The sequence below is a fragment of the Balaenoptera musculus genome, chromosome 20, assembly GCF_009873245.2.
Source record: "Balaenoptera musculus isolate JJ_BM4_2016_0621 chromosome 20, mBalMus1.pri.v3, whole genome shotgun sequence".
Lineage (NCBI taxonomy): Eukaryota > Metazoa > Chordata > Mammalia > Artiodactyla > Balaenopteridae > Balaenoptera > Balaenoptera musculus.
The window spans coordinates 44,690,987-44,703,833 of NC_045804.1; the positions used below are offsets into that span (position 1 = coordinate 44,690,987).

Here is a 12,847-nt window from a genome sequence, read left to right on the forward strand (position 1 = left end):
CCGACAGTAGTTGGACTGGCCAACCCACAGAGGTCCACTCTCCAGAGAACAAAGGCTTGCTATGTAAAAGAGATGAGCTGTGGGCAGAGATACCATCTGTAGAGAAGGTGCTGAACTCATCCTCTGTGTTTCAGCAGCATGTCCAGGACTGCTGCCACTACAAAAAAGTGAAACTTCACCCCAAAACTTTCTCCGCCTGTGACTTAAACACACACCTTCATTAAGGAAGGAGCTCGGTTTCGGACAGAGGCAGGCAACCAATACTACTGAATCCAGCATGCAAATGTGGCCTGCATTCTAACATTCCTTTCTCCTTCCCATCTTTTTTCTTTAAGTCTGCCAGAAGCCCCTCTGAGTACTATTTAGATCTGCAGGGACATTCAAAGTAAGACTCTTTAAGAGCTTTAAGAAATATGTATGTATGTATTTCTGGTGTATTTCTGGTGGCGCAATGGTTAAGAGTCCGCCTGCCAATGCAGGGGACACGGGTTTGAGCCTGGTCTGGGAAGATCTCAAGTGCCGCGGAGCAACTAAGCCTGTGAGCCACAACTACTGAGCCTACACGCCACAAGTGCTGAAGCCCGTGAGACACAACAAGAGCCTGTGCTCCACAACAAGACAAGCCACCACAATGAGAAGCCCGCGCACGGCAACCAAGAGTAGCCCCTGCTCGCCACAGCTAGAGAAAGCCCGCACACAGCAACAAAGACCCAACGCAGCCAAAAATAAAATAAATAAATAAATTTATTAAAAAAAAGAGAAATACATACACTCTTCTCCTTTCTCCTATATTCAATATTGAAATAACCTCAAAGATGAAAACTTTTTTTCAAGATTTTAAACGGCTTGTTCCCTAAAAAGTTCACCTCCTCAACTTTGAGAAATATACCCACTGCTTCCTATAAACAAGATGAGGAAATTCTAACTTTGTAAGTATAGTTACAAGCATTAACAAACTAATGTATATGATCATCATTTAAAATTTCAGTATCCTTAATAAGATAGAACTTTGAGAAATCTCAATGATGCTTAACACTTCCTAAACAGAAAACAATGAAATGTTCAAGGTTAATTTGCTGCAGGACCCTAGGTAAGTGTCAGTTATCTTTTGGCTCAGAAATCTCTAAGTCAAAAATGGTGATGATTTTAGAATAAAATAAAAACATGGGGAGCAAACCTAAATTCACAAACACTACAGATATATTCAACACCATCTCGGGATAATTAATTTCTTCATCTTATCAATGCACTATTATTTCATCTTTCCATAAGTTCTACTCAAATAGCTTACAAATTTTCCATTAGTGCTTGGGTATGAAAGCAATTCCTGATAGGAAAGACCAATAAGGATCAACTTTTCTGGGTCTCCAACTGGTTCAGATGAATTGAAGGATAAAATTGTATCTACCTTGATTTTATTTTTTATTATTTTATCAGCACTATGAAAATGAATTACTAAAATTGTTGGTGGGAGTGTAGACTGGTACAACATTTCTGGTGAGCAAACTGGCAATCTATATCAAAAACTCTAGAAATATGTATACCCTTTGGTCTAGCAATCCCAGAAATGAGTTTTAGGGTATTTCCTTCAGGGACATGTGTAAAGATTTAGGCACAAGGATATTCATTCAGTGAGGCTTTGTTTTTATAACTGCAAAAAACTGAGCACAATCAAAATGTGCAGCAACAGGGCAGACAGAATTCAGTTCTATGGAAAACAAACAACTCTCAAAAAGGATATGAAAGAAACTCATTTGAGGACAATGACAGGATGTTCCCAATATGCTAAGTGAAAAAAAAAAAAAAAGAAAAACAGAGTACAAAGCAAACGATAGAGGACAATCCCATTTTTAAAAGTATATACATACATAAAATAAATAAATAAATAAATAAATAAAAGTATACACATACATAGAAATGCCTGGATGGTACTAACAGTAAATATATTTGGGAGATAAGAATAAGGGTAGCTTTCCCAGGCGGCTGCCGAAGATGGCGGAGGGACAGGCCCTGGTTCTCGATGGCCGAGGCCATCTCCGGGGCCGCCTGGCGGCCATCGTGGCTAAGCAGGTGCTTCTGGGTCGAAAGGTGGTGGTTGTGCGCTGTGAGGGCATCAACATTTCTGGCAATTTCTATAGAAACAAGTTGAAGTACCTGGCATTCCTCCGCAAGCGGATGAACACCAACCCCTCCCGTGGCCCCTACCACTTCCGAGCCCCCAGCCGCATCTTCTGGCGGACAGTGCGAGGCATGCTGCCCCACAAGACCAAGCGAGGCCAGGCCGCTCTGGACCGCCTCAAGGTGTTTGATGGGATCCCGCCACCCTGTGACAAGAAAAAGCGGATGGTGGTTCCTGCCGCCCTCAAGGTTGTGCGTCTAAAGCCTACACGGAAGTTTGCCTACCTAGGGCGCCTGGCTCATGAGGTTGGCTGGAAGTACCAGGCAGTAACGGCTACACTGGAGGAGAAGAGAAAGGAGAAGGCCAAGATCCACTACCGCAAAAAGCAGCAGCTCATGAGGCTACGGAAGCAGGCCGAAAAGAACATAGAGAAGAAAATCGACCGATTCACAGAGGTCCTCAAGACCCATGGATTCTTAGTCTCAGCCCAATAAAATTGACCGTTTCTTCTTCATGCTTGGCCTGGCCTGCCCTTCCTCCATCACCACCCTAGGATGTGGGGGACCCCCAGGGGCTGCCATCCAGGTGCCACAGGCAGCCTGGGACTTAGAAGACTGGGTATAGCGAAGGGGCCTTAGCCACTGCTGTTTAAGAAAGGCTTTTTTAAAAGCGTAGACAGTTGTAAGGGCTGTGCAGGCAGAATTTGCCTGTGACCTATTCATTCATGAGAGTTTTAGGACATGGACAGTTTGAACAACCCGTGCTGTTGCAATACTGGCAAAAGTGAGCTGGAAGACCTAATTGGAAGGGCCACTCACGTCGCCTACGGGGAGTCTAGGCTTCCTACATGGTCAGGTACTATACTCTGCAGCTGTTAGGATGTGAGAGAATGCTTGGGCAGCACAAGTCTGGGGTTTTAAAAGGTGTTTGTGGAAGGGAAGTACGGCCCAAGGGGTCACAGGCATTGCCCTTGTGTCTTCCCTATATTTTGTGATCCAAAACTAATAAATTATTTTAAAAAAAAAAAAAAAAAAGAAAAAAAAAAGAGTAAGGATAATGCTTTTGGGTGAGAGGAGGAATGCCTCAGTGTTTTCTGTTTTTTCTATAATAAACACGCATTATCTGCAATATTAAAAAATAACCAATACTTTTTGCTTTGTTGATTTTAAGTACCACTAAGACCAGTTCCATTAAAAAAAAAAAAAAAATCGCTCACCCAGGACACGTTCACTTTTAAGCTGAGTGGGTGGTAAAGAATGAGATATTATCAACTTTACTGTGTATAAGGTAGACAGGCTTTTTAAAGCAAAAGAGATTCTCCATTTGAAAAATTTCCTCAAATGGATTTGTAAGACTGCCATAAAGAGGAGCACTGATATTCCATATTTATTGGTTGATTTTGATTTTAGTTGAGGAAGAGACTAGATGTTATCATTTCTTTAAGAAGCATAATAAACATTCTTACGACACTATCATTTTCTGACAAACGGGGCATATGGCCTTGCTGAGAACTTCTCCAAGTGTGTAAAATGGCAAGAAAGAATTCTAGCAGTGTGAGCATAGCGGCGGACTACCAAGATAACTGAGACTGACCACAGGCGAGACACAACAGTGAACAGGCCCCAACTCATGAACAGCCAGGACTAAGGTAGGTTCTCAATGGATATACTCAAGTATATTTCCAAGGAGGTAAGTAATAAAGTATGATTAAAATAACAATGGCTTTCAATCTTTAAGTTAGAGAGATGATAACTAGCCAGTCTACAATCTTTAGTTTTTCTTTAACTCTGAAAAAAAACTACACTGGGTTTAAATTCATTTAGTTAGAATCACTAAATGGAAATAAATACAGTTTCAGTTTGGCATTTCTCTCAGTGCAGGAGAGTATAATAAGGCACAATCTGCTAAATTTTTAGTAGCTGCAGTAACTCTTCTTTGAATCAATATTGTTAAGCTATCATTTGGGCATTTATATAGTTCTTGGTCTTTATTGATATATAATTATAGGCTTACTTACATATGTGTAAAAGATCCCCCTGTCCACTAGGATGGTTTCCATGTCTACTTAAACTAAGGAGCTGTACATTGCTTATACAACTCTAAATAAGATGAGCCATTAACTGACAACCAGGCCATTAAACTGGTAGCCAAGCCGTTAAGAACAAAATCAGCACACCCTTCCCCTTACAGCTCACTCCACTGGAAATATTACAAGCCCTCTGTGCCATGGGAACCACCTTGCCTACCACACGGTGCTGATGTAACAATATCTAGAGCTATGCACCTGGAGAAAGCAGGGAATGAGGTTTTGCTTTGGATTACTTGAATGTTTCTTTCTTTCCTCCCTCCTTCCCTCCTTCCTTTCTTTCTTTTAACCATAAAGCCACTAGCAGATAGTTTAATGATTTCTGTTCTTATGCTGCCTATGGGGATTTCACACTGCGCTACCAACCACTGGTACTAATTCAACAACAGCCTTGTAAAATTGGCAGCCTTCCTAAATAAGCTATGTAAAGCCTGCAAATGCTGGTTACTGTGCTGTGTAGTCAGTGGGTACTCGATAAAAACGCGATTAAAATTCTGCCCACATGATATATCCCAAATATGCTCATACCTATTTTCTAAAGAACATTATCAGTCTATACAAAAGTATTTCTGGATTCTCCTTCTTACCACAAATGATTAATAGCAGTCATTGACTGAAAACTATCTGTAATATGGCCATGACATCTGCCATATTAGTCTTCCTTTTCTCTCACCACTCAAGTACCCTTTACCTCTGCTTATACAGATCAAGACATTTAAGAGGACCAGAAATAAAGGTCAGCATTCCAGCTCAAATCCTACCATAAAGGCTCATTCACAATAACTTTTTGTCCTCTGAATACCTAAAGCACCAACTGCACCATTCGTCTGCCACTTAGCATGTGCTAAATTGTGTTCTTATTTATCCTTTTATTGATCTGTCTTATATCTCTCAACAGACTGAGCATTCTGACTGCAAGAACCATGTCTTGTATTTCTTTGTAACTCCCATGACAATTATGCATATGATGGAATTTTTACCACCAGGCTGGCGTACCACTCTAATTCTTTCTCCTATACTTTGGCTCATGTCAAAAGGGCAAAAATATTAGCTACCATTTACTGAGTGCTTACTATTTGCAGTACTTTATAAATATTACATTTAATTAACTTAAATGAACTACATTAATATTAATAGACACTATAAGTTCCATTTTATTGATAAGGAAACCAAGGCTCATGGTGGTTTTATGATATGTTGAACATACTGAAGGTCAAAGAGCTTACAGGTGGTGAAACTGATTGGAACTCAGGTCTGTGTCATTCCAAACACCAGACTATTACTATCAGCCACAAGAACAAATGACAAGTAAGATAATGAATATGTGACCCAAGACACCTTTTAAGAATTTCTAAATAGAGTATTTAATGAATGGGATACTTTAAGAATTGAGTGTGAGATTTTACTGGGGAGGAATGAGCATGACAGGTGTGGGGTTGATAGAATGATCTATACCAAATCTGGTCAAAGGGACGTCCAAAAAGTTGAGCTTCACACATCGTCTAAATCTATTTCATTCCCCTCTTAGGAAGAAAAATTTACACTGAGAATTCACATTCTCCCATAGATGTCCCAACTTCTCAAACTAAATTTCCCCCCCAAAATAAAGATGATAAAATAATAGGAAGTTAAAATTTTTTGGTGTTCATGAGAATTGGGTATATTTTAGGAGAAACACAGTAATTTAAAGGTACCTGGGACAGAGGAGAGTCCCAAAGATATGACATCTCTCTTAAGAGCTCTCTGTTATAAGTGATACTTATTTAAAATCAGTGAAGAAAAATCATAAATACTCTCATTCAATTTATTCCTTATGAAGATCAACTGGCTTTTATTACACAAAATTCAAAGAACAACAGAGATGAGATGCACAGATAAGATGCTAAGCTCATAAACCTGATCAGACTTTTGTTGAGGTACTAAGCTCATAAACCTGATCAGCCTTTTGTTGAGGTACTGAAGGCTTCTTGGGTTGTAAACAGGCCTGCCTATCTGTGGCATGAAGTTTTAAGAATACAGACACCACAGAAGACAAGCGATATGAGGTCCACAATTAGAATTCTCAGGGCTTGAAATGTCTTGTTACGGATCATGAATATCCACATGAATCTTTGTCAATAAACATTAAGTACAAATGACAAAAGTAACATAATCGTTAACTGAAAATTTTATTGTTCTTTCTTATTAACTATCTCATTTGATCTCCACAGTCCCCTGAAATGAGGCAGATATTATTCCCCCCAAAACATAGCAACAATTTGAACCATTTAGCTCATCATCAAAAAAAAAAAAAAAAAAAAAATCAAATAATTCTATGTCTTCTACATCTGGAAAACTGAACTTACAATTAAAAAAAAACCCACTCTAGTACAGGCTAACACTGAAGTTTCTCTTTATTTGAGAGGAATACAAGCCTCTGGATTCTGTGGCTTTAACAGACATATAACTAATGCCAAATCCCTCAGGTTACTAAAAGAAGGGTCACACCCCTCTAAAAACAGATTAACGCAAAAAACAAGAGTTGCCCAATTTGCACAACCTGCAAAAAGGAAGTGAGCCCAAATGTGCCCTTTGGTGTGCAGTACTAGCAATCTATTTATAAATCATCTGCTGCATCCTTTCCAAATCACAGGAACACCTAAAAAGGCCTTGATGTTTTTAGCACATTTCTTCAAGTTAAATCTAATTATGTTAGTGGAAGCAACATCCTGTATAATTCTAACAATGCAAAGCTAACTCTAACTCTATCTGAAAGTAGTTAAGATACTGATTATTATTATTTTTTTGCTTTCACCTTAGAAATTCAGAAACATTATGTGATAGCATCTACACCACTGTTCTTTAGCCCCAAGGCAATTTTGCACAGGGTAATTAAGAAGATTCACATTTACTGGAGAAACCCAAGAAGAGAGGGAGCAAGAGGATCTGTAGTTTAGCCCCTCCATTACTCCAAGGTCCAACAGCTCTTGGAGCCAGAGAATGACAACATCCTTAATTATTTGGCTTTGGGCAGTGGTTTCTCAGTGTAAGTCTAAAGAAATTGCCCAATTTCAGGAGTGATTACAGGTGAGCACACAATCCGAAGAACAGTAATTTAGAAAAAAAAATTCAATCAGATTTATCAAAGAAATCTTGCCTTGAGTGCAACACAACCTAGCCATTCCTGTTCATCTTCGTTATGCAGAGTTACTCTTCAGTTAACTGGTTTCCAGTAAGGCCAAATTTGAGAGCTTTTTTCCTCTCTGTTCCAAGCCAATTACTGCTCTACTGACTTCAAAGCAGCCCAAGTGCAGATAAAGCCACACAAAGTTATCACTGCTAATGAAAACACAAATGTACCTTTTACTCTGACAATTAACTTCTCCTTCATATTTGAAGGCCATAACACCTAGAAGATTAATTCACTTGATGTAAACTTATTTGAGCACCTTTTAAATAACATTCTACCTTTTAAGGCTATATTACCTATTCAAGGATCAGAAACAAGCACAAAAACAGTACTGATTTAAAATCAAAGAGACATCTCATGCCTTTTAAAAATATTATTATTAGTCTCTTTACCCACCAACGAGAGAAAAAAAGCTCTTAAATCATAAATGAATGCCCGGCTTCAATCACTGAATTATCAATTATTATAATTATGTTCATCCATTTCTGCAGAGGACAAATCTAGATTTTAAAAGTATCATGGACGATAAACACACTTATTCAATAGAACAAGGAAATTTAAGAATTTGAAAGGCAAAACAATTTCATAAAATTATAACATTTGGAGTAGGACTTCTTGGTTCTAGGCTTTTAAAGTACAGTATTTCTGCTAAAGAACTGTTTTAGAGCTAGAAAAAGATGGAAGACTACACCTAAATCATTCAACAAATCATATGTAAGCTGGACAAAGGGAGCACCAAAGATTCAACAAATATTTGAATGAAAAAATCTTAAAATATTAGTAAAACAATTCCAGCAATATGTTAACAAATAATGCAAACAGCGTGAAAGGACAATTCAACTTTTGCAACTCAGCGTGTCACTGCATTCCCAGGAAAGGGGGGAAATATTATTCTTCCAACAGATGTCCAAAAAACACGTAATAAAATTCAATAACTATATCTAATTTAAAAATATTTGAAATTAGGAATAGTAGGAAATATCTTCAACTTGGTAAGTGATCTATGCTGGAACCTACAGCACACAATACATCTATTTAGAAAACATAAAAAGCATCCCTTTTACAATGGAAAACAAGATAAGACCACCAGCATGGCTCCTCTTTAACACTACACTAAAGCCTAAGGCAAAGCGATGAAGAGTTACACTTAGAGAAAACCCATTTACAGATGATATAATCATCCACCCAGAGAAGTCAAGAAAATCAACTAAAATATCTATTAGACATTAGGACCAAGAGTTTAGCAAGGTGGTCTGATACAAAAGCAAATACTATAAAAAGCAGTTTTACTACACACCTACAGGGACTAATTAGAAAACATCATGGGAAAGAAGAGCTCATTCACAAGAGCAACAAAAACTTTATAAAACACCCATGAATATACCTAATAAGAAATGTGTAACTACTGTATGAGGAAAAGTGTAAAATTTAAATGAAGGACATTTTAAAAACAGTGGATAAACAGACACACATACCGCATTCCTCATCGAGTAGGCTCATTTTATAAAGCTGTTAATTCTTCCTAAACCTAGTTCAGTACAATTTAAATCAAAATCCCAATAGGGTTTTTAAAAGTAGAAATTGACCATCTGTTTCTGAGACTTACCTGGAAAATAAGCAAGAGTAGCTAAGATATTTAAAAAACACATACACTGAGGTAGGCCTTGTGATACAAGATATCAAAATGTCCACTAAATCTACATTAAGTAAAAATGTGGTATTGGTGTATGAAAGAAAACATGTCAATAGGACTTAATATATAATACGAATAGCATTTCAAATCAGTGAAGTGAGAATGAGCTAAATAAATGGTATTGGAATAAATGACTGTCCATTTGGAAAAAAGGTAAAGTTAAAGCTCGACCTCACACAATAAATACAGGCATACCTTGTTTTGTTGTGCTTCTCTTTATTGCGCTTCACAGATACTGCATATTTTTTTTTAAGGTTTTTTTAAGGTTTGTGGCAACCCTGAGTAGAGCAAGTCTACTGGTGCCATTTTTTCAACAGCATTTGCTCACTTCATGTCTCTGCGTTACCTTTTGGTATTTCTTGCAATATTTCAAACCCTCCACCACCAAAAAGATCAAGACTTGCTGAAGGCTCAGATGAGGGTTAGCATTTTTTAGCAATAAAGCATTTTAAAATTAAGGTAAGCAGATTGTTTTTTTTAGACATAATGCTACTGCACACTTTACAGACTACAGTGTAAACATAACTTTTATATGCATGGGGAAGCAAAAAATTCGTGTAACTCATTTTATTGTCACATTCACTTTATTGTGGTAGTCTGAAACTGAACCCGCATTATCTCCAAGGTATGTCTGTGAAGATAAATTACAGTTTTAAAGAGTGAAATATTTTTAAAGTGTAGACATACTAGAAAAATACAAAAGAGTATTTATAATCCTGGGAGTGGGTGGGAAGGGGTTTTTAAAAGCCAGATGCAAAACTGAAATCGTAAGAGAAAATACTGACAGATTTTACTACATAAAAATTAAAAACTTTTGGGACTTCCCTGGTGGCACAGTGGTTAAGAATCCGCCTGCCAATGCAGGGGACACAGGTTCAAGCCCTGGTCCGGGAAGTTCCCACATGCCGCGGAGCAACTAAGCCCGTGTGCCACAACTACTGAGCCTGCGCTCTAGAGCCCGCGAGCCACAACTACTGAAGCCCTCATGCCTAGAGCCCATGCTCCACAATAAGAGAAGCCACCGCAATGGGAAGCCCGCGCACGGCAACAAAGAGTAGGCCCCCGCTCACCACAACTAGAGAAAGCCCGTGCACAGCAATGAAGATCCAACACAGCCAATAAATTTAAAAAAGAAAAAAAATTAAAAACTTTTATACAAGATGCAAAATTAAAAGACAAGCAATAGGCTGGGCAAAGTATTTTTTAAATATATTCAGAATATACAGAGTACTAAATGAAAAAAACCACCAATAGAAAAATGGTTAAAGTACAAACATGCAAATTACAGAGGAAAAATGAGCAAGACCAATAAAAATACAAAAGGATCCTAAAGTTCTTCAGTAGTAAGGGAAGTGCAAACAGAGGAGTGTTTAAGAGCAGGGGTCCTGGAGTGAGACTGTCTGTGTTTGCATCCTGGCTGTATTACCTTAGACAAATTACTTAACATCTCTGTGCCTCTCATGTGTAACTGAGGATACACCTAAATCAAAGCTGTTAAGAACAGAGAATGAGATAATATGCATAGTACTCAAAACAATGCCTGGCACACAGTAAGAGCTCAGTAAAAAATTAACAGCTATCTAATATCACTAATATTACCAGGGTTGGTGAAGATACCTATGTAAGTATATAAGTAAGATATACTCTTACTTATAGCTGGTAAGAGCAAATTGGCAAAGCAAATTGCAAAGCATTTTGGCAGCATGTATCGAAATTTTAACAGGTACATACCATCAGACGCAGAAATTCCACTGCCAGAATTTTATCTAAAGAAATGTTCCCACATATATACAAAGCATCAGGACTTTGAGTGCAGCATCATTAAGAGCTCTAGATTTGGAGACAGGAAATGCTGGTTCTAGTTTCAGTTCTACCAATAGCAAATCATGTAATCCCTGTGGCAATCACTTCACCATTTTGATTTTTTAGTTTATTTACTCTGCAAAATGTGGATAATGACTTGCCCAATCTGCCTCACAGGAATACTTTAAGGTAGTGGTTTCCAAACTGTGGTCCCTGGATCAGCGTCATCAGCATCCTCTAGGAACTTGTTAGAAATTTAAATTCTCTAGTCTCACCCCAGACCTACAGAATCAGAAACTCTGGGGGTGTAGGCAGCAGTCTGTGTTTCAATAAGCCATCTAGGTGATCCTGATGCAAGCTTAAGTTCAGAGATGAGCACATGTGAAATCACTTGCATAACTATACAGCAGAACTGAAAGAGCATTCGTACTACCACTAATAAACACAAAAAATAAAGCACCTTTCAATTTCATGAAAAGGTACATTTTGGATAATCATCTCAATATGCTCCTCTGTTGCTGAGCTTGAGCTTCAGAAAGCACTGATGTGAAGCTAGGAAGTCAAACTCATATATGTAACTAAGTAAATAAATACAAGTATTTTGGGTCAAGGATAAAAAGCTCAAGGTAACCTCATTAACAAATCAAGCAATGTCTCAAGCTTCTAAGTTCCAAGACTTTTTTTTTTTTTTTTTAAGTTCCAAGACCTTTGATCAGCGGTTTTCATAATGAGAACACTGCTTTAATGATAGCCTTTGCCAGCATTTTATCTACTAATTCTTGATCCTCCCCTGAACTTTTCAGGACACAAAAATAGTCACCTATTTGTCGATAAGCTATTTGTTTGGCATATAACAATAACATTAGAAAAGCCTTGGCCCCTTGCTTAGCAACTTCACTTCTCAGAGATTGAAGGCTGGCTCTCTAAAAATAACATAGGTTTAAAAAAAATAACATAGGCTCCCATATTTTCAGAAGTTCAGATTTTTGTTTTATTTAAAAGCATGTGTAGATTCTTAAAGGGTATGGAACTTTTCATGATCATTTGAGCAGTCTGATCCAAGACTCTTTAAGTTTGATCAGATCATGCTTGGGTTGCGCACATATATTTTTCTAGTAGGATTAACACTTATGACAGTAACTATTCTTTCTTTCTGGAGTTAATTCAATCACTTCTTAATGTTCTTCTCTGAATACATAAGAAATAACACTATATTTGGTGAGTTTTACACAATGGTAAGGGGAGACCTTAATCTAATAATGATGATATAATTCCCAATAAAATACAGTAATACCCAAGCTATTCTCTAATTTCACCTATATGTATATACACACAGTTAAAAGTCAAGAAATTCGAAAGAGCCTGTGAAATCACCAAAATAGGTATCCAAAGGCCCTACTCTAAAGGTCATTAACTTTCTCCATAGGGAAGCCCCTAAGATCTCACTGTGGTCTTTTTACTCTGACACAGTTCTCATGGGATTTGTTACATGGTTTACTTGGTTTCTAAACCCAGAGCAAATCTGAGGCAGCAAATGAGAAAAGGAAAAAAAGCTCTTATGAGTGGGTCCTCAGCAATGACAAGAGAACCACTGGGCTAAGAGTACTCAGGTGTCAAGGTACCCCTTCCCTCAAACATACACTTAAAATTCAGTCTTCACTTAAGGACCTTAAATCTTAATCTTTTAGTTGCTCCCATTCATCACTGCTATTTACATATCTGGCACCACAGGGAAATGCTCACACCAGTTAAGTTTTTACTGTATCAGGCCTTAGAAACAATACTTCCCTTTAGGAAGGAGATTTTTTTAAAAAATATTTATTTATTTGTTTGTTTATTTGGCTGTGCCGGGTCTTAGTTGCGGCATGCGGGATCTTTTAGTTGGGGCATGCAGGACCTAGCTCTCTGACCAGGGATGGAACCTGGGCCCCCGCCATTGGGAGCATGGAGTCTCAACCACTGGACCACCAGTGAAGT

General features: G+C 38.0%; 2 protein-coding genes across 6 annotated transcripts in view; one reads left to right on the top strand and one right to left on the bottom strand.

Annotated features, from left to right (window-relative positions):
• The window catches only part of SSH2 (slingshot protein phosphatase 2), a 245,388-nt gene that overhangs the window by 93,748 nt on the left and 138,793 nt on the right, over positions 1-12,847 (bottom strand). The window lies entirely within an intron of this gene.
• Positions 1,976-2,633, top strand: LOC118886081 (60S ribosomal protein L13a-like). Its single transcript, XM_036835263.1, has one exon. It carries the CDS (start codon positions 1,993-1,995, stop codon positions 2,611-2,613), a length of 621 nt encoding a protein of 206 aa, XP_036691158.1. The 5' UTR covers positions 1,976-1,992; the 3' UTR covers positions 2,614-2,633.

Coding starts and splice junctions, on each gene's coding strand:
- LOC118886081 (XM_036835263.1), top strand. CDS start 1,993: ATGGCGGAGGGACAGGCCCTGGTTCTCGATGGCCGAGGCCATCTCCGG.